Here is a 26,052-nt window from a genome sequence, read left to right as displayed (position 1 = left end):
ATTCCAGTTATCAGAATTATCCTTCAGTCACAAACCGGGGTATGTGAAATAATATTATATTAGTAGATTTGTCAACTCTCTTTCTCTCTCTCTCTGTGGGTGTGCGCGCTAGAGTGGTTACATCCTCGGCGCCATCATTTCCGTAAACCCAGTGTAAACTAATAGAGTGGTTTTCAATTATATCAAGTAAAGCAGCTTTGCATCTGGGAAAATAGTCAGGGACCTAATGGAAATACTCCATGTACTTTGAAGCCATTAATTATGATTCTCGCGAGGCTAATTGAAATTTAACAGCAAGTGCTGACCATGATGGAACTCCGTGAGGCAAAAGGTAAGGTACAACATGACTTGTGGCCGAAAGGAATGAAAAATAGCTCACCCCTTCACCGGCCTAGCTTATCTTTTGGTACTCAAATGATGATCTAGCTTTAGCCTGACAACACAAAGTTTAATTAAATGGAGACAACCAAATCTAGATGAGCAATGATTGACGTAGAAAGCATCAAATAGCAGCAGGTAGAGCACAAAGCAACAGCCACAAGATGAGCTACAAAATCCCAGGTCCAGGATTATCCCGAAAATTCCATTTCCTAACACCAATCATCTCCTAACGGTTGACTCTTTTAGCTTCTTCTTAGTGCTGCTTAAAAGAGCCTTTTAGTAACATTTCACAGGTTAGAAAATACAACCTGACGGGAGGCAAGAGTTGGGAAGCAGGTCAGCTAACACCTGAACTACTGCATATGTATCCATAGCCGACATCCAGAAACTGTGCTCAATAAATTTCTAGGATTAGCTTTGTCTTCATTTTATTCTAATCCACTACTAGTAGTGGTACAAGGAAAACATTCACCCACCAATCTACATACAGCATCAAGCAGCAGTGTTTCCTGCACTACAACTATAAAGCAGACAGCTACAAAGTAGATTTACAGAAAGGCCTAGATTCAACACCAAAACCAAGATATAAGTACCCCCTACCCATATGATAGCTCATTATGGCAACCTCCGGTATACCAAGCCATTGTGTCACCAGTCATCATCTAGCAGTTTGTATCATAGGCTGCAAGCCCTTGCAACTCGGGACCTTCCAACCGAGGATTATTCTCGAAGCTGCAGAACAAAAGGCAAAATCATGAGAGAAATAAAGATAAGACAGCAGACAGACACTAATCAGCACATTACCAAAACTACTTTTTAGCAGGAGTGAAACTACTATTACTATTACTATTACTATTACTGAAGTGCATAAAACTATTTATTGCATTTTGTAGACAACAAAAATCAAGACTATCAGCAGGTTTATGCAATCTTAATTTTTGCAGTCGAGCTCAGATTCTATTACAGAACAAAACTTGCACCTGCTTAAAGGTGAATACTCAGAACAGTACTTCCTACTTGTCAAGAGTTGCAGACAATTTTTGTGATGGTAAACATTCAAAACATGCTCATTGTAAATGTGTTTATACAGTGAAATCAGAAGATGAATAGGAGATTTATAGAGCATTTCCAAGAGAGAAAAAACAAAGAAAAATAAAAAAAAAAACATCTCAGGATGCAAGGCTCCTGCCACCACAGGATATGGAGAGGGTCAGATATGTGCAACGTTAAGCTCATATGTGGAGAGACTGTTTCCGTATTTCAAACCCATGACGCTCAGGTCATAATGGAGCAATCTTACCATTGCTCCGAGGCCTGTCCTCTAAGAATGAGAAAACAACAATATAAAAATGTAGAGGACTTTGAGAGTACAGCTTGATGATGCTAGACAGAACAAATTAATGTCTAATTCACACAAACAAAGAGGTAACAAATAGCTTAGAGTTTCAGGAACATGCAGACTAAGTTAATTAGTAGTCCCTGCAATATGGCTAATGACGAAAAAGATAAATATGATAATGAAGCACGAAAAAAGAACCAATGAAATTATCACAAAGAGAAAAGAAGAGCAAAAACAAAAAAGAAGAGTAATACCATGATCTCTAAAGCAGATCATGTATAGAATCTTTTTCAGTTCAGGTTCCAAAATAGGACTTTCGGAGGAGCCAGGCATAAATCTTCACCCATGAAGTAGTAATTCTTTTAAAATTCCTTCCTTCCATGAAACCACTATATTATCAGCATCCTGATTTGACTACCTTAGAAACATATTATCCAAAGAAATCCTATAATTTTTCAATTGAAATTATATTAAGCTCTAGCATAACTTCCCTATGGATGAGATGACGACTAATGCCATTATGAGTCAGTATTGATCTAATACCACTTTCTTTTGCCACCTAGGAAATCCCAGATCATCATATTCCACAACCTTTTTGCCATAGAAAAATTCATGTAATTGCCCAGTAAAATGTTACCTCTTTAAAGCCTGCTCTTTATATTTCTTCTAGAATTTCAAGTTTTTTCCAATCCTTCCTAGCTTCACCAAACTTCATAACTTTCACAAAATAAAACATGTAATTGCTCAGCAAAGTGGCCTCTTTTCAAAACTCTCTTAGCAGGTTTTGTATAGCGTTTACAATCCTTTGTACTTTGAGCCTATGTGACCATCTCTGACAACTTATAAGCACAAGAAATCAAGATGATAACCAATAAGCCTATACCATCAATTTGGGTTGTCTTTACAGATGGTTCTTTGAAATCTATTGCTAAAAATGCTACTCGACTTTAGCATCTTTATACTCGTTTTCACAAATTTCTTCTGAGCTTTCTCTGGTCTTCCAACCACCATACTGGCCTACTACCCATTTGGACACCCCACTGTCAAGTTCTCCCAGGATCTTTCTTACATATGATCAAGCTATCACCATGGATACAACCATAAAAGTTCAAAGGTTTTAAGCCATAATAAGATCAAATTAATGCTGAACTTAAGAAACGCACTTTTTTCCCATGCTACAGTATAAAAATTAATAATACAACTTCCATGACAGTATACAATCACTCAAAGAAAACCAGAGCCCCTGTTAAATAAACCTTCTCAATCCATAACTTTATTCTATTTACCCACATTTCCACAAAAGGTTACTCACAACCTGGATACTGCTTATTGCTTAAGTCACAAAACCAGAAGAACATGTACATACTTTCAGCTTCTTCCTAACAAAATAAACACAAAAAAACATGGTAATGGAAGAAGAGCCCTTAATATTTCACCCCAAACTTTGCGGAGGGGGGGGGGGAGGGCAAATATCACATGTATGATGTTATAATATAATGGTCATTTCAGCTTCTTTCTTACTAAGGAAAACATACTATAAGAGGATAGCATGTTAGTTTTCTGATATGTAGCATCACCCAGATTGTAACAAGAATACGAGATCATAATTAGTGAATTCTACAATAAATTTTATCTTACTTCAAAGGAATGGAGAACTCCATCACCTCAATAAATTTATCAAGCACATGGTCCAATTTTCTGACGTCCTATGGAATAATTCAGTCTCTAGGCAAAACTTGCAAATGCTATCAAATGCATCCTCTTACATAATTCTTTCATAAGAATTCTGAATTCGTAGCAAGAAGGATTCAGAAGGGAGTTCCCAATCACATATTCATCTCATGCATCTCATCCATAACACATCCGAAATGCACTCCAACACTAAAAGTCCTATCAAATATGCTAAGGGCCTATGGCCCCACGACCCTCTAGATGTCTCTATACTTAAGACACTTTTTAAAAGCTCGCAATCCTGCAAAACCTCCAGTAACCTTCCAAGAAAAGACTGTTGACAATGAAAATATTCATAAGCAATGCACGAGAACTGCAAAACAAGACAATTGATAATACTGAACAAGTTTGGCAAAAATGGAAGTGCAACCTAATTAATTGATGGGGCATCGAAGGATGAATTTCTATGCCTTAGGAAGCATGTCAGAAGCTCTAGATGCAAACAAGTTCTTTCTAGTTAATATGAAACATCTAATCATATCATCAGATATCATTAACTGTTCAGATTGTTTGCACGCTACATCCTCTTAAACACAAGAATCTCATGTACCTTCTACAATTATATCGTATCTATCCAGGAGCAATTCTATGTAGCTGCAAACTCCAGTTATTGGCAGCGAACTCAATCAATTCTACTACATAACTATGACAAGGCAGATTAAGATGCAAGGATGAGCACAGAAAATTTAATATCCAAGAATTCTACACTTTAAAGATCAGAATAGCGGATGCTAATAATTTGACAGAAATCAAAATAAAGTCAAGGAAATTGGGAATTACTTGTTCAAGGGGATGTGTTCAAAAGGTCCAGAGGTAGGAATGGTCCCACAAAGGTTGTTCTTTGAGACATCTCTGAAAGCACAAATAAGTACATTTCATAAACCAAGAAAATTACATTTAATTGACTCATAATAAGTAAATCTTGTCCATACTGATGCAAAGATAGGTGAAAGCCGATACTGCCAAACTTACATAACTTTGAGATTAGAAATTCCAACAAGTTCCCTTGGGATTGGTCCGGTTAATTGGTTGTTATTGAGCCGTCTGCATAAGCAAACAATAAAATCAGCAATAACACAGGAATACAAAGACCAAAAGGACTCAGAAGAGAAAAAAACAGCCTTAATATTGCCCTACTATTTTCTGCCCTCAACATATAAAATAGTAACTTTGTCAGAGAATCTATAACAGAATCCAACTGGTTATGATAGTTTGAAAGTTTGATACCCGAATGACGTGATGTGATGTGATTGATGCCCATATAGAAAACACCAATAACAGGTTGTATTCAGTTGAGAATAATCCATGTAAATTATTCTGAGGAAAAAGTATAATATGGGAAGGAAAAAAGATAACATGAACTCACAAGAATACCAAAGCCTTCAGTTTGCCCAGTGTTGGAGGTATAATCCCTGAAATGTTGTTGTTATACAAGTCCAAGCTAATCAGGCTCTTTAGATTACCAAGTTCAGCTGGGATTGTCCCTTGAATGTTGTTTTTGTAAAGCTCCCTGTATAAGTAATATAAAGAATTCACAAATCCAATATTATTACATAAGCTATAGATATATCATAAACAACTAAGGAACCGCAAAAGACTCTGAAAAACTCTTCCATATTTAGAACCATAGTACATGAATATAGTCATGAGTTGTTACAGAAGTAAACTGAAGAAGATAGTTTTCGTTAGAAGGATGAACATAAAGAATAAAAAAGAATAACCAGTTGAAGTGCAGATTGAGTAAAGGTGAACATGCATATTCGTTCTTAATATTTATTCATATTAGAAATTTATACTTAAAAAGCATTTTACAAGAACAAAAGACATCATGGGCCATGACATAAATAAATGAGAAGTTTATTCTCATTCAAAGGAAAATACTTGCATTCTTATGGCCCAATACAACAAATTATGTTGACTGTCATGTCTTTTATACCTTCTTTTTCACCTACTCATACTTATACCAGAGAAAAGCCACGAAATTTGTCTCTTTATATAACTTAAGCACCCTCCCCCTGCCTTGCAAACTTCTAGATGGTATAGTAGCTTCACTGAAATGAATCCACATTGAATTCTTATACAATTCCAAGTGAACTATTATGAATGAATCCACATTGAATTCCACGTGGACTATTATGCATAAATGTGTATATGGGGCACCTACAAAGTCTGGGAAAGGATAGAGGCTTGTAACAAAAATCATGGTAGACAATGACTCCACAAATCCCACCATACAATGCTCATTTCTCCTATGTTTATAAACAAGCCTCAACGTATCATCAGGTCACAAGGTGTGTTTGTGTGTGTGTGAGTATACGCAAGTACATCTATATGTATATATATATGTATATGTATGTATATATGTATATATATATATGTATATATATGTGTGTGTATATATATGTATATATATGTATGTGTATATATATGTATGTTTGTGTGTGTATATATATGTATGTGTGTGTGTGTGTATGTATACATGTATATATACATGTATATGTATGTGTATATATATGTACATATGTGTGTGTGTCCCAATTTTGACATTATATCATTATTTTTTAATAAATAAAATGCCACATTAGGGAAAAATGATGCCAAATTAACTTTTACTGCTATTATTCAAATAACATTCTTCATCTACTAGCATAATGGTATAATTTTCTCCGCAGTATCATGTTACGCATATTCAAGCTTTGCATAATATAAACCCAATGATATTCTTATCAAAACTTGATATCTAGAATACTCCTCCAAGGTCCTAGCAGTAACAGTATAATTTTCAGGTTCTTCTTAAAGTAATATAGTTATTTATCTAGTTCTTATATGTTCAAAGTAACAGGCACACCTTCTCCACTTGGACAAGATTCTAGGTTCATACCTTTGAAAGGTGTTTCTGTTAGTATTTGACCTGGGTATTTTTCACATCATTTCTTTCATATGATAGTTGATGCCCTCCCTCTAACATTATTAAAAAAGGAAAGTTCTTCCTATCAGGATTATCTCCCAAAGAATGTGATAGCTTACTTGTAACTATGTCTCAATTTGGAATTTTTAGCCTTCAGCAGTCAATCTAAGGTTAAAAACACTTTTTAAACAGACAAATGGAAATCCAAGTGAGCCAGCATATCATGAATCCAAGAAATCCAGACTCAGTGATGAAGCAAAGCCGTATACGCTTTTAAAAAGAGGAGACTTACAGATACTGCAAATGTTCAAGCTTTCCAAGTTCAGGTACCAAATGGCCTGACAGATTCGAATTTCCTAAGTCCCTGCAGAAAAACAGAATTGCATATAAAAAGATAAATAAATTGCAAACTTTCCCTCAGTCTATCATACACCATGGTGCGATATTACAATATAAGGCAGCACATTAGACTAAATTAAAGTAAGGCTCTTCATCAGCATCCCAGTTATTTGAGTCAATATGCTGGCCAAAATCAAAAAGGCGAACTCTTTAAAATCCGTTTCTCTATCATTCGTAGTCTATTGCTTAAAACTCATCATAACAAACCAGAATACAATAACAAGATAAGGATGACATGTCTTATTCAAATCCCGTCAAGAATTCATGCTTAAAATATTTTCATTTGAAAGCTTGCAACTTTGAGCATGTGATGAGCTCAAAAACTTCTCTCCCCAATCCAATAGAGGAAAAAAAAAACAATTAGCAGCATCTTTAATAATGTAATCAAATACGAATTCTTAATCTAAGCAATTTTCATTTGAAAGACTGCAACTTCGAGCATATACTCAGTTCAAAAATGTTGTTTTCCTTAACTCCATACAGAATAAGGAGGTTTATCAATAACCCACGATTTGAAGGGAAATATAATCCATTAATCATGTAATCAAATATAAAATCTTCCCTCAATGAACTCCCTTTTCTCAAAAAGAAAAAAATCATTTCTCGAATTCCAGCAAGGGGATTGCATCGTGGAGAAAAAAGACCATCAACTGGAGGAATGATGAGAAAAAGAGGGAGAAGAACAAGGAGAGATGCCTACAGTCTGGTGACGCGGTTCTCCTGGTTGCAGGTGATGTGGAACCAGGTGCAGGGGTTGACGAGTGTGGGATCCCAGGACTCAAGGACGTTGTCGGGGTCGGAGAGGCTCCGTCGGAGGGCGAAGAGCGCGTCGCCCTCGGAGTTCCCAGCGGCCGGGGCGGCGAGGAGGACGACGGTCACGGCTAGGGCTAGGGCTCGGGCCGCGACACGCGGTGCAACGGCCATCGCTCCGCGGCGAGGGTCGAGAAGCTCCCGGAGAAGTTAGGGTTAGGGTTTCCAAGATCTCAAGGAAGAGAGAGGGAGAGAGTTGGTGAGAAATGAATTGAAGAGGAAGGTGCTCGAACAAGCGCTCTGTCGGCACCTGAAGAGAGAAAGAGAGAGTAAAGGTTGTTTATCTACTTTTTTTCTTTCCTTTAAATTAATAACTGAGAGCCTGTTAGCTGTTGGTTTGGATGTATTTAGGATGGTGGTGCTGTACATAGATTCCTTGTAGACTCCAGCCTTGTGATCATGGCCATTTATCTATTACATGATCAATATGATTGATCATTTATGTATTGGATATGATGATCATAATTTTATGGATATGTATGATACATATGTGATCATGAATGGTGTTACATATGGATGGTTGTAGCTTCCAAACTTTGTCATGTATGGAAAAAGAAAAATCAAAACCAATGTAATTAGCCAGTTTGCAAGTGAAATAATATGATTTTTTAATTTTAATTTTGGTATAAGTATTGAACTGGGAACAAGGACTAGAAAATTTTAAGCTTCAAAATCTAAACAATTATTTATAAATTTATTAGAATTTACTCAAAATAATGGTTTAATTGATATAGGGCACCAATTGATGTGGTATGTTCAAAACCTCAATTGATTTGAACTAACATATTGAAATATAAACTAGTAAGTACTAGTATGTTCACCAGGTATTTGTTGGCCTCAGCTTTAGTATATCGACCAAATTATCAATATCTTATGTAGCTATATGTAGGCCAATATCTTGTAATATCTTAGTTTTGTGCAAAAATTACATCCTTCTATCTAGGTCAAAGTGAATTGAGATCACGGTTCATTTTGATATTTACCGATTCAAAGAGATGAACGATATTTTGGGATCCAGAAACCTCGCCAAGTATCAATTAAGATTAATAAGAATTTCTTGCTCCTCTCAATCACAATCATCTCATCCCATCATCCTTTATCTCTTATGGTGCATGCATGTGAAATTTCAATCCAATTTAATCCTACCTATTTTAAACACTCTTTAATGATCTACAAAAGTTTGTATTACGGTATATCATAAATAAATTTTGGTTTGGGCTTTTCTTGTTGTATTATATTTGGGTTCAAATCCATAAATCAGCTTTTCAATGTGTCCCAAAATATATTTTTTATTGTTTTTATGATTTTTTTCTTCAAAATATTTTTTCTTTCATCATAAAACAACCTGTTTAATTTCTAACCAAAACAAATAAAACAACCTTTAACAACAGAACAAATGCTTTGATAAGCATGGAATTTATTTTTGTAACGTTATTTGGTTTTTTCTTTCATAAATGACTTTGGACCATGGCCATTTGGCACTATGCTAGAGACCCATCACATTAAATTTATGAGTAACCAGACAAAATCTCATAACAAAATTTATGCCTCCGATGGACCATGTCATGCCTCCTGCTGCTTCTCAACATGGAATCCGAATGCCATAACCCCATGCGTGGACCACAGCCTTTTCTTCCTCCAAATGTCCTTTAAGCCAAGCTCTGCTAGTTGTTTTTGGTATTCTACTTTCTTTGTCTACCTTTATGCTTCTTTGGAAGTTGGTCCTTAGCATTACCTACAAGCTTTATTTGGAGTCAATTGATGTAACTAAAGGTAGAATAATTCATCATACGTTAGGATTCTCTTCTGTAAGTCTTCTTTGTGCAAGTGGAGCTGTAAAACAATGAACTAGGTGCGCTGGCCCCTACAGCATTACCTCCAACTTTTCATTCAAGAATCAAGACTCATTCTTTGGAGGATAAAAAACTCACATGAGATTCTCTATTTTTTTAAATAAATATTCTCCAGACAATATTTAGACAAAAAAAATAATTTATCCATTTTTTTATTTATTGAAAAATGATTCCGAAAACTATTACCCATATTCTTTTACATTACTAATATCTATCTATATTTCTCATGATACTTTTTTTACAAATATTATTATATAGATAATATTTGCTATATTATATAATATATATATTATATTATATTTACATTGTATTATTTAATATAATATCATATAATTTTTTATATTTTTATATTGTATATTATATTATAATATATTATAATAATGTAATAGAGTATGATATTATAATAATAACATAATATATTATATTAGAATATAATAAAAAGTTGTTTTTTTGGTTGATAAAAAAATAACTTACTCACCCTCTAGGTGGGTAAGGCTTTCTCTCTATTTCATAGGTAAATGTTACCCATAAAAAAATAACTTACTCGTCTAGAGAAATATAAGAATATGGATAAGTTAGTCAATGAAAAAGATCAATTTTTCTGTGATATTTACCCACTAAAGAATGGAAATAAAAATCCTATAAGGTGGGCACTAAAAAAAAGAATATTGAGCAGGCTTCTTATTTTGCCATGTTTTTCTTGGTGTCTATCTTAAAGAAAAAACCCCAAAAGTTATAGACTCCTTCAAAAAAAAAGATTGTATGTGGTATTCTCTTTCTTCCTTATTTCCAATATCTGTTTTTTACCAGTACATAGTACATGGCAAGTAATGCACATGAAGCAAATTAGTCGTCGAGCAAGCCAATACGCACATCTAGATAAATCGATATATAATTTCTAAAATATGGTATTCACTAGTACATAGTATATGACCAGATGATGCATATTTAGCAAGTTAGTTATTTAGCAACTCAATACACACCTTCAAGCAAATTGATATATTATTTTCAGAACATCATATTCACTAGTACACACTATATGGCTGGTGATACATACTCGTCGACTTTTTGATACACACTACAAGCTTATTTAATACACACTGAGCAGTAATCCAATACACACCTTCAAATAAATCGATACATAGTTTCCAAAATATATTTTTTACTAATGTATACTACCAAATAATTAACATCAAGCAAATTAGTCATTTAGCAAGCTAATATATATCTCTAAATAAATCGATACATAGTTTCTAGAATATGGTTTATCAATATCAGTTTACGGTTTTATAGCTTTGTCTAATATAAGAAATTATATACACATCATTTTTTAGATTCTATAAACTCTTAGATATAAGATTTTAGAAAAGAAAAATAGACTTTGAGAAGAAGAAAGAGACTTAGAAAGAAAAAGAAAGATCTCAAGGATGAGATAGATGGCTTGATAAGGTAGAGGATAAATAAAAAAAAGCACGACAAAGAAGAAAAAAAAGATTTAAACAGTCTCTCTTTATGGATAATCTCTTTTTTTTTTGGCACATATAATTTTTTTTTTAAGAAAAAAGTTACTAGATTAATGAACTTTATCAGCATGAGAAGTTTTATTCCTGTTTAACTTTTGGATTTCAAAATGAACACCTGGGAAGACATGACAAAATAAAAATCCCATCCTCTATAATATTTTATAATATCCGCCCCATATGATCTGTCCGGCCCTCAAAGTCAAGTGAATCCCACCAACTCCACTAGTGAGTGGACTTGCTTTGGAACTTGTTCTGCACTTCACTGCCACCTTTTTCTGGCGAAAAGGCAAAAGATGGGCAGAGTTGCTAAAGTGATGCTGTTAGAAAGGGCATCCAACAGCAGTCCTAGCCAAGAACAAAAAACAAAAAAAAAAAACAAAAAATCTCGAACGCGCATCCAACAACAGTCCTAGTCCTAGCCAAGAATTAAAAAAAAAAAAACAGATATCTGGAGCACAGATGTCCTCGCCCTCTAATGGATAAGGAGATATAAGCCCAAAATTATTAGTCCACCATCAAATTGGTGGAGTGCAAACGATACTTTCTGAAAGAACATTATAAAAGCCATTCAACCGTGTTTGGATGGGGAGGAAACGAAGGAAAAGAGAAATAAAACATATAGAAACCAGAAAGTGATCAGGTACTTGGGTTGTGTTAAGGAGGAGAATGTGATTAGGAATGAGGACTTGGAATACGGTTGAGTTATCCTACCAGTCACTTTCCAGTTTTTTTTTTTCCAAATGAATTGACCCTTAACTTTCTCTTTATTTTCTCGTTTCAAATTTTCATTTCAATGCCCAGAAATTGGAAAGAAACCAAACAAAGCCTTAATGTTTTTTTCTCCAGTCCTCATCACATTCTAATAGACATGGATGACCAACTAGATGAAAAAAAAGGCATACTGCTGCTTCACTGATCAACATGCAGACTACGTGCACAGCCAAGATTCGGCACCAGCTCCAGTAAACTCATAGAAACTGGCCCCGCTAAACAGTGAACATAGCATGTATATGATACACAAAACATGTTGTCTCTGCGAGTTCCATCAGAAAGAAGCAACAGACTTCACATTTCACAGTGGAGTGCATAAACTGCCTTCTAGTTTTAGCTTCCACTACAAATACGGCTACCATATTAGTATTGAGAAAAGAAAAAAATCTTCAGGGAAATGGTACTTGTACTAGATAGTTGATATAATTACAAATGACTAAGAATGCATGAATTGTACAAAGCATGCATGAATGGCACATCCACCTGCTCGGAGTGATCACAAAAGATTACACATTCCAATGTCGATGAAGCAATATAATGGGGGCAGGTCCTGCGACCGATAGGGCATCTTTGCTTTGGACCTCCATTTCAACTTCTGTCAGCATTAGCCCCCACAAAATGCTTCTCCGGCTGCCCACAATTATTTCCATCCTCTTTGAATTCTGACCGTGAATCAAATGCAAAATGAGTAACACTGCTTTCATAGAATTCTTGATTCCACTGACCGATGAAGTCAGGCTTGGACTCTGGTAGAGGTGTTTCATGGGTTGCATCCGGTGACTGATCAGCAATTCTTGGTTTCTTGAGCGGAGAAGGGCCACCAAGGCAGTCCTGTGAAGCCGACGGAGATTCAGAGGATTTCTGACTTTCCTCTGTGACTTTAAGGGCACCACCTAGCTTCTGCTGCTCCTCGATTATTTTCTGCAGGTATTTCCCCTGAGCTTCAATTCTCAGCTGCAACTGTCTTTGGACCTAAAAATATAGAAAATGTACAGACATTCAAAACATTATGATGGCGAGAATGTCTGAAGTGCGACAAAGTACGAAGCCACAATCAGATCTCACAGGATCTACAAGACCATGGGGAGCTAAAAGATTTCATAGAAGTAGCAATCCAGGGATGAGAAACAAAGAATGAAAATAAGAGCACAATAGATAGAGGATAAAGGTTACTTAGATTTGCATGTATATTCATCTGTCATGCAATATTCACAGGCAATGACAATCAAATCTAACCTGATCAGACCGAATTAAATGTAGCATCTTGAGTCAAAGAAAACCAAACAACATTCAAGATAAATAAGCAACAAGGCCAGCTGGCAAATAGACAAACCTCAAGTTGTTCGTGGAGCCGCTTCTGAACCTCCATTTGTATCTTCAAAGCTTCATTGATCTGTATTCCTCTGGAAGATGAAAAGGACCACAGGATGTTACCAAAATTACATGCTCCACCAAATGAGTCATATATAATTACATATTACATTCCTACTATACAAGAGTCAAGCAGTAAGTAGACTACTAACAAAAAGACAATCCACAAGACTAATTTCAAGTTCAGTTGCCAGTATCAGGACGCAGGTGCAGTCTTGTGTACTTTACTGGTTACATCTCCCGAGGACTATACCTGCTCAAGCATTAGCAATAAGAACACAGTTTCTCCTGAACCATTCATCATAACAGGTCAACAAAAACAATAAAGCAGGACAGATTCCCTTTGATCAAGATTTGTAGCTACCCAATTTTTTTAGTCAGCAGGTGCATCATCTGATAAGTTTTTCAGGAAAGCCCAATAATTTTCGAGAAATTATGAGAACCACAAAAAACCTACCTAAACAAGTAAAAAATAAGCCAATCCATCATTAATCAAAAAGGTTACTTACGATGCGGAATCCATGCTAGAGAGGGAATCACCAGAGTCCTTCTTTTCATCTTTTGAACCTACAATCAACATGTCCTTTTAGCACGGACCTGATATTTTTGTTCTTGAAGAAAAAGTTTTCCAACTCAAATAGTTTTCTAGTAAGAGCTCTGGACTGACTACAGAAACAGCCAGCAGAAGCATATATCAACCATAAGAGAATAATCTTACCATCAGCTGGAGATTCTGGTAGATATTTTGCAAGGCGGTACTTCTACAAGAACACAAAAGAATCAGCAAGGTTCGGCTCATCTGAAAGGCATTAACCTCTCTCAATTAAAAGCAATGGCCCATACCTGCAAGTGGCTTTTTACATGATATATTGTAATTCCAGGTACACCCATTACTCGTAGAACCCCTTTAGGTGTTGCTCCTAAAATCATAATCAGAATAAAAATATGAGAGAACTGTCTTAAAGTCAGAAAAATCAGCAAGGTCTTAGAATTAAAAACAAAACTGAAACATTTGATCTACACAATCCACAGTCTTTAACAGGGAATAACAGAGATGGAATAAAGTACCTCTTTGACATTAATCAGCAGCTATAAAAAATAATATAAAGCTTAAAATCAGTCAAAGATGGAAAACATATTGGATGAAGAAAAAAGGTGGTGAGATAGAATGAAATTCTTATACCAGAGATAGTGAAATTAGAAGGAGCTCAGGTAATTTCTATTCAGCAGAAAAAGGGCGATAAGATAGAGTGCAATTCTTCCACCAGAGATGGTGAAATTAGAAGAAGCACAGGTAACTTTTGTTCAGCATTCACATCCAAAGACATCAATAATATAAATCTTAATATGACTATAATTTCATATATCAAAAGAAAATAAAAATGTTTATCGGTGCAAAAGATAAGACATGCTAACAATGGGTTTAGGCAATTTGGTTTACCAACTAAATTAATTTACACCAGATTTCAATGATTTACTACCAGCAATGACTTATATAAGCACTAGCATTCAAAGTCATGACTTCACCAAAAATGCTATAGTTTGTAAATGTAAATAAGAAAAGCACAAAAATGATGCACCAAATGCAACAAATGTAACCTGATGAAAAGCTGAAGTCATTTTACAATAGAGTAATACTGAGTAGCGGATTTCTAAACCATAGGCACCTTTCTTGCCACAAAGCATATACAGGAGATTCATAATTGGATCTTCAACACATAATCAAACTAAAAACTGTTTAAATCCTAACGGAAGGATTTAGCGAGTAAACCAAGCACAATATTTGCAGCAGAAGGTTCCAACCATATGTTCATCATGCAACAATGAAATCATTACACAAAAATCATCCAAATCAGTATTTTTCTAATATGATACTTATCCACTCAATATCAAAACCTTAAGCTGCCCTCAATTTACATGCAAAAAGAGCTAAATAAATGCATGCCCTGAACAGCTGACATAGATAGACTGACAGATTTAATTCTTGGAGAAGCTATTCATGAACCTTTTTCCTCCTCTAAATTCGAAAAAATATTATAAGAATTTGGAAAGTAAAACTTACTTCTGATAAAGACAACCAACATTTCAATAGAAGTTTTTGTACAAAACACCTAAACAATTAAAAAGCATTGGACTTTGAAACATTGTTATACCTTGATTTGGGTTCTCTTTCACTCTTAGGAAGGGAGATGGAGACTAAATAAAAATTAGCTTAGAACCTACCATGGACTTGTTTCTTGTAACAAACAAAAAGCTGATGTTAGCTAATGACAGTTTAATACAACTGTTTTCTTTTTTGTCTACTTTTTATTCACCAACTGTTTATGATGTGGTCGTGTTCACAAAATCAAAAGAACTTAGCTTGACAAAACTGAGCCAATAATGTCAGACCAGTAGTTTCACATCCATGTCCATGCAACATTACTTAGTTTAATAATATCAAGAGTGTCAGCAAACAGTTTAGCTGTTCTTCAAGAAATTAATACAAAACATACAGCCAAATATAGTTGATAAATAAGTTAAGAAAAGCCAAATCCATACGAGGTGAAAACTGACAATTAAAATGTAGGTAAAAGTGATCATATTATCCGGCAAAATAGCAAAGCCTTGTAACACCAACTTGAAGAAAATAGAAGCAAAAGGTAACCACAGCCACTTTCTTAAATGACATCAATTAATTGCAATGGACTCTGCAAATCTCAAAGATCAGTGAAAGCAAAAAATACCCCATTCTAGGGAAATATTAAAAAGAAGCATCACGTGATTGCCGACCAATCTTTTGGCCCATCTTCAAGCTGACAAATCATAAGACCGCATTGATCTACATTCTCAGACACAAGATAGGCATCTTATAATGCATATTCAATAGTCAATATTGACCATGCCTTGGCAAAAGGAGACAGTGAATTGTTGCTATGGCTCAAGATGGAGGACAAAGTGCAATAAGTGATGGCCTCTTAGATATTAAAAGGAAATCTAAAAGGGGAAGAAAAATGAAGAATTACAAGAATTACAGAAAGATTTGCTGACAGCAATCAGATAACTAACAGAACCATTGATCTCTCATTAAAAAGAAAAGAAAAGAAAAGAAAAGTGGTCTGATTTAAATTACTTAATCAAAAGTTTTACCACTACTCTTAATAATTCACAAATTTTAAGACTTAACGCTACGCTTATGCAGGAACTGACCAATTATAATGAGAGAAACAGCATCTGCTTGTCAAGCTCTGCTTATTGAAACATCATGCAATCTGGCACACATCTATATAAATCATATTTACATCTATCTGTTCACCAAAACAGATTACGATGTAAAGATGTAAACAGCTAAGAAAACCAGCACCCCTTTTGGTTCTACATCAATTACCTGTGCTGCCTGCATTTTCCACAAAGTAGGATAATTTCTAACCACGCATCATGTTAACCAGCTGATCATCAGGGGCCTTGTTGCTCTGGGAGCCTTTGGAGTTTTCACATGACAAACACTTCATTAGATGCTATCATGAAAAAAAGGGTGGTTATAGGACACATAGGGTGTAAAGCAAGGGCTTACACCAAGTACAAAGTTTGATGATAGTGGTTGAAAAAACCTAAACCTAAACATTGAATGTGATCTACAAGGCCTAAAATGCCAATGTACAAAAAGTCATATGTTTTGGGCTTTTGAGGCTTCTAACCTATGTACTAGATTTGGACAACCAAGGTTTCCTCACCACAATACCAGAATGGAATTAATTTGGGAAAATAAAGAGGAGCAAGGCTACCCAGCTGCTTTAAATAGAGCGATGATTGCTTGCATCATATGCATTTAATAAAGGAAGAAAGCTTATATTGCTTTCTAGGTTCTACCATCAATATATAAAATCTTACCAATTCAAATGCCCACAATTATCATCAACACTAGCTTACTCCAGGCTATTCAATTACACATTTTCTCTCTTCCACGATGATAAGCTTACAGCTATGAAATATTAGAAAACTTTCACAGTGTATACATGATCACAAATTTGCAACAATGTTACAGTAAATGTATGTCATAGCAGTATACTAAATTATGATAATCTTTCAGAACATACACTATAAAGCTATCATTTTTTGGTTGTACCATTTTAATATATAAATCATGTTCACTGAATTGAAAATACCCACTATCTGGTCCACCGAGTTGTGTGATTGCATCAACAAAACGGTCATGAAGATCTGAAGTCCATCTTAATCGTTGTTTCCCACTGCCCCCAGAATTAATTGGATTGCTTACATTCGATCCACCCATAACTCCAGCATTAGCAAGTTGCTCAGTGCCTTGGGCCTTATGCGGAAGCATGGAAATAGTTGAAAATTTCTTTGCATGGTACATGGTGAGAAGACTGCAATTTAGAACATCATAGTACATTTAGAAGATAATCCAGGAAGAAAAAAGCATAAGAGAATCTGATGTCAAACCAATGCCTGAAGCCAGTCGATTATCCTCCTATTTTTCAGAACAATGTAGTGCAGATAATAAAAAACAAGTAGTTTTCCCCCTCTTCTCATTTACTACGTAACAATTAAAAGCAGGAAGACCGTTATGGGTTGAACATTTGTTTCATCTCTGACAGCCCTATGGCAATAATAGAAAATCACTATCTTCAATTACAGCATTTGGCAAACCCAATCAACTAAAATTACAACCACTCTACTTCCAAATACATCCACTTAAATAATCACATTACCAAGAACTGAAAGATCATATCAATTTGTTTGTGGAGAAAAATTAAGAAAGCATCACAACTCCAATTACATAACACTAACTTCAATATAAGCAACCCAGAGTACGATAACTTAATTCAAACAAAGTGGCGTACAAGCAAAACTATGCATTAACTCACCACTTTCATCAGATGCAACTTAGTTCCAGTTTCACAAGCAGTAAACTACACAAGAAGGCTTCTCGCCTTCTGTGTATTAACATACAACACACAAAAGGAAGAATAAGATAAAATAAGGAAATAAAAAAGAGAGACAAATTAGCGTGGAATCCCATAACCGCATTTCGAGGTTGCCACAAAGCCCAAAAATAATAACAAGACAAAACAAGAAAACCAGAAAACGGCTGAGACTCATAAGACCGACAAGAACCCCGGAACCATGAGAAAGTATATGCATCTATATTCGTAAAAACTCGGTAAAAAAAAAACGCTTCTTATGCTACCTCGAATTACTCTAGCAGGAAAGCTACAAACAAATGCATGCAATTTTCCTTAAAACACAAAAGTGAGATAAAATCATCAAAATCATCGCGATCCAAACGACTAAAGAAGCACGTCAAGGGACAAATCCATAAAAAAGGAGGAAAAAAAGAAGACGATTTTGATAAAAACCCACCTCTTATAGAGGCAATTCGCTAACTCTCCCGACCCCTGATCCAGCACCTCCACAACCCATCGACCTCTACCCTCACCTCCAGCTCCCGAAATCAAAATCGCCTCCAACCCCCATTCCGCACCACGAATCCCCTTCAGAACCCAAACTTTCCGATCGCAACAGCCAATTCACAGCATTACGACGCAGATCCAAGGCGCGGCAGAGGGAGAAGCCGGACAAAGAAAGCCGCAGGCGAAAGATGGACAAAGTTGGGTAAAATTGGAGCCCGGAAAAGGGAGGATTAGGTGGGTCCCCAAAGGGGAAAGGCTGAGGCAAGGGTTTGGTAGAGGTGGAATTCAGACGAAGAAATCGAGGCGGAGATAGGCAGAGATTGGGTTTCCGTCCCGCGGCCGGAGCATTGTCCTGGTTTTGGGATAAAAGAACCGTCCCCGAGGTGGCGTGCCAAAGACGGCGGTACTGAAACCGAGTGATTCCGGCGGTCGGAGGCACGGCGGGGAATTTTAAAAGAGAGGAATCCTGCAATGAGACAAAACAGGACGGTGGCTGTTTTTGGATATCATTTTGTCGTATTGGGGGAGTAGGTTGAGATAAACAGTGGAGGGCGCCACTGAAAAGAGGCCCTCCTTAAAAATCTGGGAGCAAGAGGAAGGGTTTGAACCTTCGGGTTAACAGCCACATGCTCTAACCGCCTGAGCTACGCCAGCTTCGGCACATGATACTTTAAAAAGACATGGTATAATAAGTGTGATACAATTGGGCGATATCCATTTGTTGGAAATCAAGATGATAGGTCCCAGCCACGAAGAGAGAGAGAGAGAGACATCGAATGGGATAAGGGAATGCTTCTATTAATAAAGCTCTACTTCGGATGAGAGTAACCCATTATACTCAGAATAAACAGAAAAAAAAACTGTTAAACCCTCCCTCACTTCCCTTCTTTTATTATCCCTACGTGACCCCTTGATAATTGATTGACGAAAGATGGGCTATCACATCAGTGAACTACTCCCCGCTACCCACGTCTCAGCGTCGAAACCGTGTGCATGGCCCCAACATGGTTTGCTTTCCGTTCCCAGCTCTGAACATCCTTCCGCTCCCTCCGTCTTCGCATCATGGCCATCAACGAAGCCCCGTCTTCCTTCCTCTCCCAGCTTCATCGTGGCAGCCTTCATTTCCACCTGCGAACTCGGGGCTGAGTTTCACATGTCAAAGACACGGTCGATGGTGACCAAGTAACGGGGGTTTGGCCTCCGGGCTCGTTAAGGCCTGGCGAGAGGCTTATCATCACCCCTCCCTTCCGCCAAAACCTTATCCTTAAGGTTTGCTTTCGAATATTGTCTCTTCAGCTGAGCGTAGTCTTCCCAAGTGGCGTCCTCCTTCGGCAGAGAACGCCATTGCACAAGAATTTCTTCAAGGAGCTTTCCTCCCTTCTTGACCCAGCGGTAGTCTCGGATAATCTCTAGTTCCATCTCTAAACTTCCATCCTCAAATATGGGCGGAGGATCTGCACACGAAACTTGCCCCTCTCCAAGCTTCCTCTTGAGGAGTGATACATGAAATACTGGGTGAACCCTAGCGGTCTCTGGTAATGCTAGCCGATAAGCTACCGGACCAATTCGCTCGATGATGCGATAGGGTCCGAAGTACTTTTAGGTGAGTTTTTGGTGAGCTCGATGGAAGATGGTCTGCTGCCGGTCAGGGGAGAGTTTCATAAACACCTACTCTCCTTCCGTAAAAGAGACTTCCCTTCTCTTCTCATCTGCATCCGGTTTCATGCAACATTGTGCCTTTTTTAGATTGTTCTTCAGCTCCCTCATCAACTGGTCACGATCGACTAGGTTTCTGTCCACTTCATCAACAACTGAGATCCCTTCCAAATACCAGGTGATGGAGGGTGGCGCCCACCCATACAACTCTTGGAAGGGTGTCATCCCAGCAGTTGAGTGGAAAGTGGTGTTATACCGGTATTCCGCCCAAGCTAGGTTTGGCTCTCGTGTCTTCGGAAACTAGCTACACAAACACCTGAGGTACTGCTCCACGCATCTATTCACTACTTCGGTTTGGCTATCAGATTGCGATGGTATGCCGTACTCATTTTGAGAGAGGTTCCTTGGAGCTTGAAAAACTCTCGCCAGAAAGTGCTCACAAACATAGGGTCCTGATCACTGACGATCGATCGTGGCATCCCATGTAGTCGGGCCACCTGGTTTACGAACAGTTCTACTACTCCCTTTGCCGTATATGGATGAGAAAGAGATAAAAAATGTACGTACTTGGTTAGTCGATCTACGACAACCAGTATCACATTCTTTCCTCTAGACCAGGGTAGGCCCTAGATGAAGTCTAGGGAGATGTCCTCCCACACCTGAGTAGACATCGGCAATGGTTACAGCAACCCCACTGGAGCATGGGCTTCATATTATTGTTGCTGATGTACCACACACTTGACCACAAACTTTCTTATATCCTTTTTTATCGATCCCCAGTGGAAGGCTTGAGAGATTCGTTTTTACATCTTCAGTAAACCTGAGTGTCCGCCGATCTTGGTATTATGGTATTCACCATTAGCTTGTTTCTTGGTGGAGATCCAGACGGAATCACGATCTTGTCTTTGTAATATAAGATTCCTCCCTTGAGCTGGTAGTTCTTCAAGCGTTCGGGCTTTGTTGCCAGTTGCTGAATCTTCTGTCGCAAGTAGAGGTCTTCGTTATGGGCAGCTCGTATCTCCTCCCAAATGTCAAAAATTGGACGACTGATGGCATTGAGCTCTGCGGCATCAGGGAGGCGAGATAGGGTGTCCGCTGCCGTTTTTCCTTCCTGGGTTTTTATATGATTTCATATTCATATCCCAGTAGCTTGGCCACCCACTTCTGCTGTTCCGACATACTCACACGTTGCTCCAAGAAGTGCCGCAAACTCTTTTGATCCATTCTTAGTTCGACATCTTCTAGCTCTGATACCAAGAGAGAGAGAGAGAGAGAGATCGAATGGGATAAGGAAATGCTTCTATTAATAAGGCTCTACTTCGGGTAAGAGCAACCCATTACACTCATAATAAATAGAAGAAAAAAAACCTACCGAACCCTCCCTCGCTCCCCTCCTTTTACTATCCCTACGTGACCCCTTGATAACTGACTGACGAAAGATGGGCTATCACATTGGCGAATTGCTCCCCGTTACCCACGTCTCAGCGTCGAAACCGTGTGCATGGCCCCAATGTGGTTTGCTTTTCACTCCCAGCTCCAGACATCCTTCTACTCCCTCCGTCTTCGCATCATGGCCATCAGCGAAGCCCCGTCTTCCTTCTTCTCCTAGCTTCGTCGTGGCAGCCTTCATTTTCTCTTGCGAACTCGGGGCTGAGTTCCACGTGTTGAAGACACGATCGATGGCGACCAAGTAATGGGGGTTTGGCCTCCGGGCTCGTTGACGCCTGGCGAGAGGCTTATCACAAGATAGTTAGTATAGTCCAAATTCATCATCTCAGTACCGGACCTGATATCGATATCACACTAGTACAATGTCGATACGGTATGGTACGAAATTTTTTTTGCCATACCAAGTATCGGTATGCCATCCATACCGGATACCTAGTACGGTATGGTATGCCCTATACCGTCTGATTCAAAGTATAGCTTGATATAAAAGTAATTTAACCTAATTAATAAAAGCTAATCATCATAGATGAACCATGTCTTTTACAATTACAGAACCAATTAAGTGGCTAAATGACCTAAGTTCGTCATGATTAGGGCATTAATTCTAATAGACCTTGCATTAAAGTTTGGTGCAAGGTGCCAACTAGTATAGAGGCTCTTTATGGGGATTTGATCTTCAAGAAGTTTTATATTTGTCTGAGAGACTTGAAGACTTGATTTTTAGTTGGAAGTAGGAGAATATTGGATTGGATTGATTTTCTTTGAAGGCACCTTATAAAGGACAACTATTATCTGTTGTTGGTATGGATGCAAATTGATCAAACGTATCCAATTTCCTATGCTGTAGTGGAACTGGAGAACAAAGAATCATGGACTTGGTTCCTTCAGGCCTTATTAGAAGATATTGACATTCAAAATCAAGGTGAATGGACTGTAATGAGTGACAAGTAAAAAGTATATTCTTCTAACTCTCTTTGTGTGTTTGATGTATTCTCGTTGCTTTTATTATCTTCTGATCATTTAACTTTGATTATGAACTGTGTCATGGTCTTAAAGGATCTTGTTCCAGCGTTAGAGGTTTATCTCCGACGCTAAACAAGCGTCGGTAAATTCAGATTTTTGCCGACGCTTTCCTCCTGCGTCGGCAAAAAATTTTGCCACTCTGGTACCTCCAATGCTTTGGCGACGCTTGTCGTTGCGTCGGCGGTACTTTAGCCGATGCTAAAAAGCGTCGCTAAAGATCCAAAAAAGCGCCGGGATAGGTCTTTTTTCCTGTAGTGTACCTGGAGTGGAGATGAGATTTTGTTGTAGGCACCTATATGATAACTTCGAGGAAGCTCAGAATCGAAATTATTTGAATGATAGCCTATAGGCAGCAAAAAGGGCTACAACAATACCTGATTTTGAGAAGCATATAGAGGAGGAGCATATGGAAGAGATGAAAGAATTAAGCAAGAAGGTATACAACTGGCTTTCAAAGAAGCTTGCTAAGCAATGGAGCAAGTCACACTTTCAGACACTTACCAAATCTGACAGAAATCAGAATAATATTAGTGAGACACTCAATGGATGCATATTGGCAGCTAGAGACAAATTCTAATCTAAGTCTTATGGGGACTATTAGGATAATGTTGACGAAGAGATTGCAAATAAAGAGGAGGTGGATGACAGGGTATGAGAGGGATATATGCCTCAAAATTCGGAAAAGGTTAAGAGAAATTGAAGTTAGAGTCCACTAAGTTACGCCGTCCCTAACCGGGAATTATAGGTTTCAAGTTAGTTTGTCTATCGAGGAGCAGTTTGCAGTGGACCTAGTGTCATGCCCCGAGCCCGGAGCGCGGCAGACGCCGCATGCCCGTATGGTGGGCCGCACAGGCGTGCAAGGCATCGGAACATATCGGAGCAAATACAGATATTTGTTCGTCCTTTTCTGTCTACCTAAAAATATGCTAGACAGATCGTTGTTAGAATCGACGAACAAAAGTTTAATTAAATTTTACTCTTACCTTTTCTACTCGAAGAATAGCAGTCGTAAGAGGTCGATCCACAGGGAGGCGGTTGGAGTTGCATAAAAATTAAAATGTTCACTCGGGTTAAAAACCGATTTTTGAATGCTAGAAGAAAAACATTATTTTGAGGATGTTGATGGATTCTCTAGTCTACCGGAGAATATTTTTTTAATTGAAATTAACTAAAAGACAAGTATTTAAATTCGAAAAGCATTTATTTAATTAATCAAATAAGAGTTTTGGCATAAATTAAAATGGATGAAAACAAGAAGCTTGAAGTGAACACAAATTGCATAAAGGAAGATTTAATGTATTGCATAAAAAGAAAAATTAAAAGATTTCATAAAAAGAAAATAGAACTTAACTCGAATCTAGAACAGGGATTGCATGAAAGAAAATGACAATAATGGATTGCATAAAAGGATAATTACAAAAATAAAATGAGAATTGGAACTTAATGCTTCCTCCCTTCAACAAAATAAGACATAAAAACAAAGAAAGAAAAACAAAACAAAACTACTCCTCTTTCTTCTCTCCCCCTAATTTTTTTATTCTTCTCTTCTTCAAAACAGAGTGTGCTCTGTTTTTTTTCTGGGCGTCCGTCCCCCCTACAGCCGATGGCCTTGCCTCCCTTAAATAGGTCGCCCACCCCCCTGATTAGAGGGGGGGTACGCATGCTCGTGTGCGGGATCGCAGGAAGGAGGATGCCGCGCTAGATGATTTTTGAAACAGTGAAAGAGGTGGACGCGGGATCTTTGGCATGATGCTGGAGGGCAGATCGCGGAGGAGGGGCTGCATCGCGGGATCTTTGGATCGGTATTGCTGCTGGGGACTCTCGAATCTGGAAGGGGGATGCGTGATTGCTGGGGCGCCGGGTTGATTGCAGATGGCCGGATCAATGGAGCTGGCCGCTGGGATTCCGGGAGGTTGACGTGCGGACAGAAGGAAATGGCTGCAATTGGGGGCTAATTTGGAGGCTTGGATGCAGTGAGATGCTGGGGTTCTGATCGCGTAAGGAAGGAGATGCGGAAGAGACGCTGGGATGGAGCTGTGATCGCGTTGGGTCGAGCGGAAGAAGCCGGGAGGAGCGTGGATCCGGGCGCTGGATCTCGCTTGACTGAATATTGGTCATGTGCCAGTTTCTGCAATGGAATTGGATTTTGGAAGAAGGTCTGGGACTTTCTTTGCCCTCGTGAGAGGGGAGCTGCGAGACACCAAGTTCCGTCCAATTAGTCATATAGATAAAAACATAGTGTGATATGAATTTTGGCTTGTAGACGGACGGACTTAATTCGTCACGGGTCATCTGTTCTGACTGGAGGTCAATTGCAAGTCTTTCAAGTCATGGGTCACCCAGCACCTCATAGTTATGATATGGTCAAATTAGATTTGCCCAAAATTCTTTTCCAAAAGCACAAAGAAATTGGACCCGATTCGGACCCGAACCCGACTCAGACCCGAACCCGACTCAGACCCGACTCGATTCAGACCCGACTCGATCTTCAACCGGGTCGGATTTGGGAAGGAATCCTTCTGAAGTCAAATTTGTACTCAATGTGCATTTTATCTCTAATTTATGATAATCGGTGTCAAACCCAAATATAATATTAATTTAGTGATTTTATTATTATCGGTTAGCAATAACACTAATTTTAGTGATATATAGGTCGCACTTTTGTGCTCTTATCAATATTTAAAGATGACATAATTATTTAAGTTGGTCAAATTACAAAATTTCAAAATAGCATATGCCAACATAATTCAAATGTTCAAGCTAATCTAACTAAAATGCCGATAACTGAAGAAATCATCGAAAAATCTAACGCACTCTCCAATCCCGTGCGATCAAGCCTCTGGATCTGAAAAACAGAGAAAATAAAATAATGAGCTCCACTAGCCCAGTAAGGAACAAAATACCTCAAAGTGGAGTCTGAGCATATCAGATCAAAATACAGGATAATGTCTGGAATAAATCATAAATAACATCGTTTTACTACTTTCAAAACTTATTATCATTTTTTCAAAAATTCTGATACCATAATCTCAACATAATAGGCTACGGCCATGTAACCTAGTAGCATGGATTGCACAAGGTGCCAAATCCACTATTTTTATCTACCGATGGCAGCCGGTGTTGCACAAAAGTGCCAAATCCACTATATTTATCCACCGATGGTAACCGGTGTCCAAATCCACTATTCTAATCACCGGTGGCACGGTGTCGAAATCAGTTTCTCACAGATTACAAGTCGACAGATCCAACGTATAATCTCCATTGGCAGGGCCAGAACAGAACAGAATAGATCATAGCCATGCTGAGAATGCATATATATATAAATAGATTTCATAAATTGTCCAGTCATATTTTACGGATTTCAGAGCATATAACATGATTTTCAAATAAAATTTAACATGCCTGACCCATTTTACTGAATACA

At 37.8% G+C, this 26,052-nt stretch overlaps 2 protein-coding genes across 5 annotated transcripts; both read right to left on the bottom strand.

The window, feature by feature from the left end:
• Positions 1 to 767: 767 nt before the first annotated feature.
• LOC120110264 (leucine-rich repeat protein 1-like) lies at positions 768 to 7,908 on the bottom strand. Its single transcript, XM_039124756.1, has 6 exons — positions 7,459 to 7,908; positions 6,652 to 6,723; positions 4,818 to 4,961; positions 4,424 to 4,495; positions 4,232 to 4,303; positions 768 to 1,113 (listed from the first exon to the last, which is right to left on the bottom strand). Exons 1-6 carry the CDS (start codon positions 7,680 to 7,682, stop codon positions 1,044 to 1,046), a joined length of 654 nt encoding a protein of 217 aa, XP_038980684.1. The 5' UTR covers positions 7,683 to 7,908; the 3' UTR covers positions 768 to 1,043.
• A 4,047-nt stretch (positions 7,909 to 11,955) lies between these two features.
• Positions 11,956 to 19,039, bottom strand: LOC103706217 (myb family transcription factor PHL7-like). Of its 4 annotated transcripts, none has more exons than XM_008790258.4 (7): positions 18,451 to 19,039; positions 17,232 to 17,453; positions 13,930 to 14,006; positions 13,805 to 13,847; positions 13,596 to 13,653; positions 13,049 to 13,118; positions 11,956 to 12,687 (listed from the first exon to the last, which is right to left on the bottom strand). In XM_008790258.4, the coding sequence occupies exons 2-7, from the start codon at positions 17,278 to 17,280 to the stop codon at positions 12,304 to 12,306; spliced, it is 681 nt and encodes a 226-aa protein (XP_008788480.1). In that variant the 5' UTR covers positions 17,281 to 17,453; positions 18,451 to 19,039; the 3' UTR covers positions 11,956 to 12,303. The 4 variants fall into 4 exon arrangements, with proteins under 4 accessions (XP_008788480.1, XP_008788479.1, XP_026660136.1 ...); XM_008790257.4 differs by having other exon boundaries at positions 17,236 to 17,453; positions 18,451 to 19,003; XM_026804335.2 differs by lacking the exon at positions 18,451 to 19,039 and adding an exon at positions 14,155 to 14,175 and having other exon boundaries at positions 17,236 to 17,453.
• Positions 19,040 to 26,052: the final 7,013 nt, after the last annotated feature.

The sequence above is a fragment of the Phoenix dactylifera genome, chromosome 3, assembly GCF_009389715.1.
Source record: "Phoenix dactylifera cultivar Barhee BC4 chromosome 3, palm_55x_up_171113_PBpolish2nd_filt_p, whole genome shotgun sequence".
Classification (NCBI taxonomy): Eukaryota; Viridiplantae; Streptophyta; class Magnoliopsida; order Arecales; family Arecaceae; genus Phoenix; species Phoenix dactylifera.
This window is presented reverse-complemented; position numbering and strand designations above follow the sequence as displayed.

What these genes read in the sequence shown, in the direction of transcription:
- LOC120110264 (XM_039124756.1), bottom strand. Translation starts at nt 7,682, where the DNA reads ATGGCCGTTGCACCGCGTGTCGCGGCCCGAGCCCTAGCCCTAGCCGTG. An exon ending in CTTGAACATTTGCAGTATCT is followed by an intron (nt 4,962 to 6,651) that starts GTAAGTCTCCTC and finishes TTACTTATACAG; the next exon opens with GGAGCTTTACAAAAACAACA. An exon ending in GAACACATCCCCTTGAACAA is followed by an intron (nt 1,114 to 4,231) that starts GTAATTCCCAAT and finishes TTTGTTCTGCAG; the next exon opens with CTTCGAGAATAATCCTCGGT.
- LOC103706217 (XM_008790257.4), bottom strand. Translation starts at nt 17,443, where the DNA reads ATGTACCATGCAAAGAAATTTTCAACTATTTCCATGCTTCCGCATAAG. An exon ending in ACCAGAATCTCCAGCTGATG is followed by an intron (nt 13,654 to 13,804) that starts GTAAGATTATTC and finishes TGTTGATTGTAG; the next exon opens with GTTCAAAAGATGAAAAGAAG. An exon ending in GGCTCCACGAACAACTTGAG is followed by an intron (nt 12,688 to 13,048) that starts GTTTGTCTATTT and finishes CTATATTTTTAG; the next exon opens with GTCCAAAGACAGTTGCAGCT.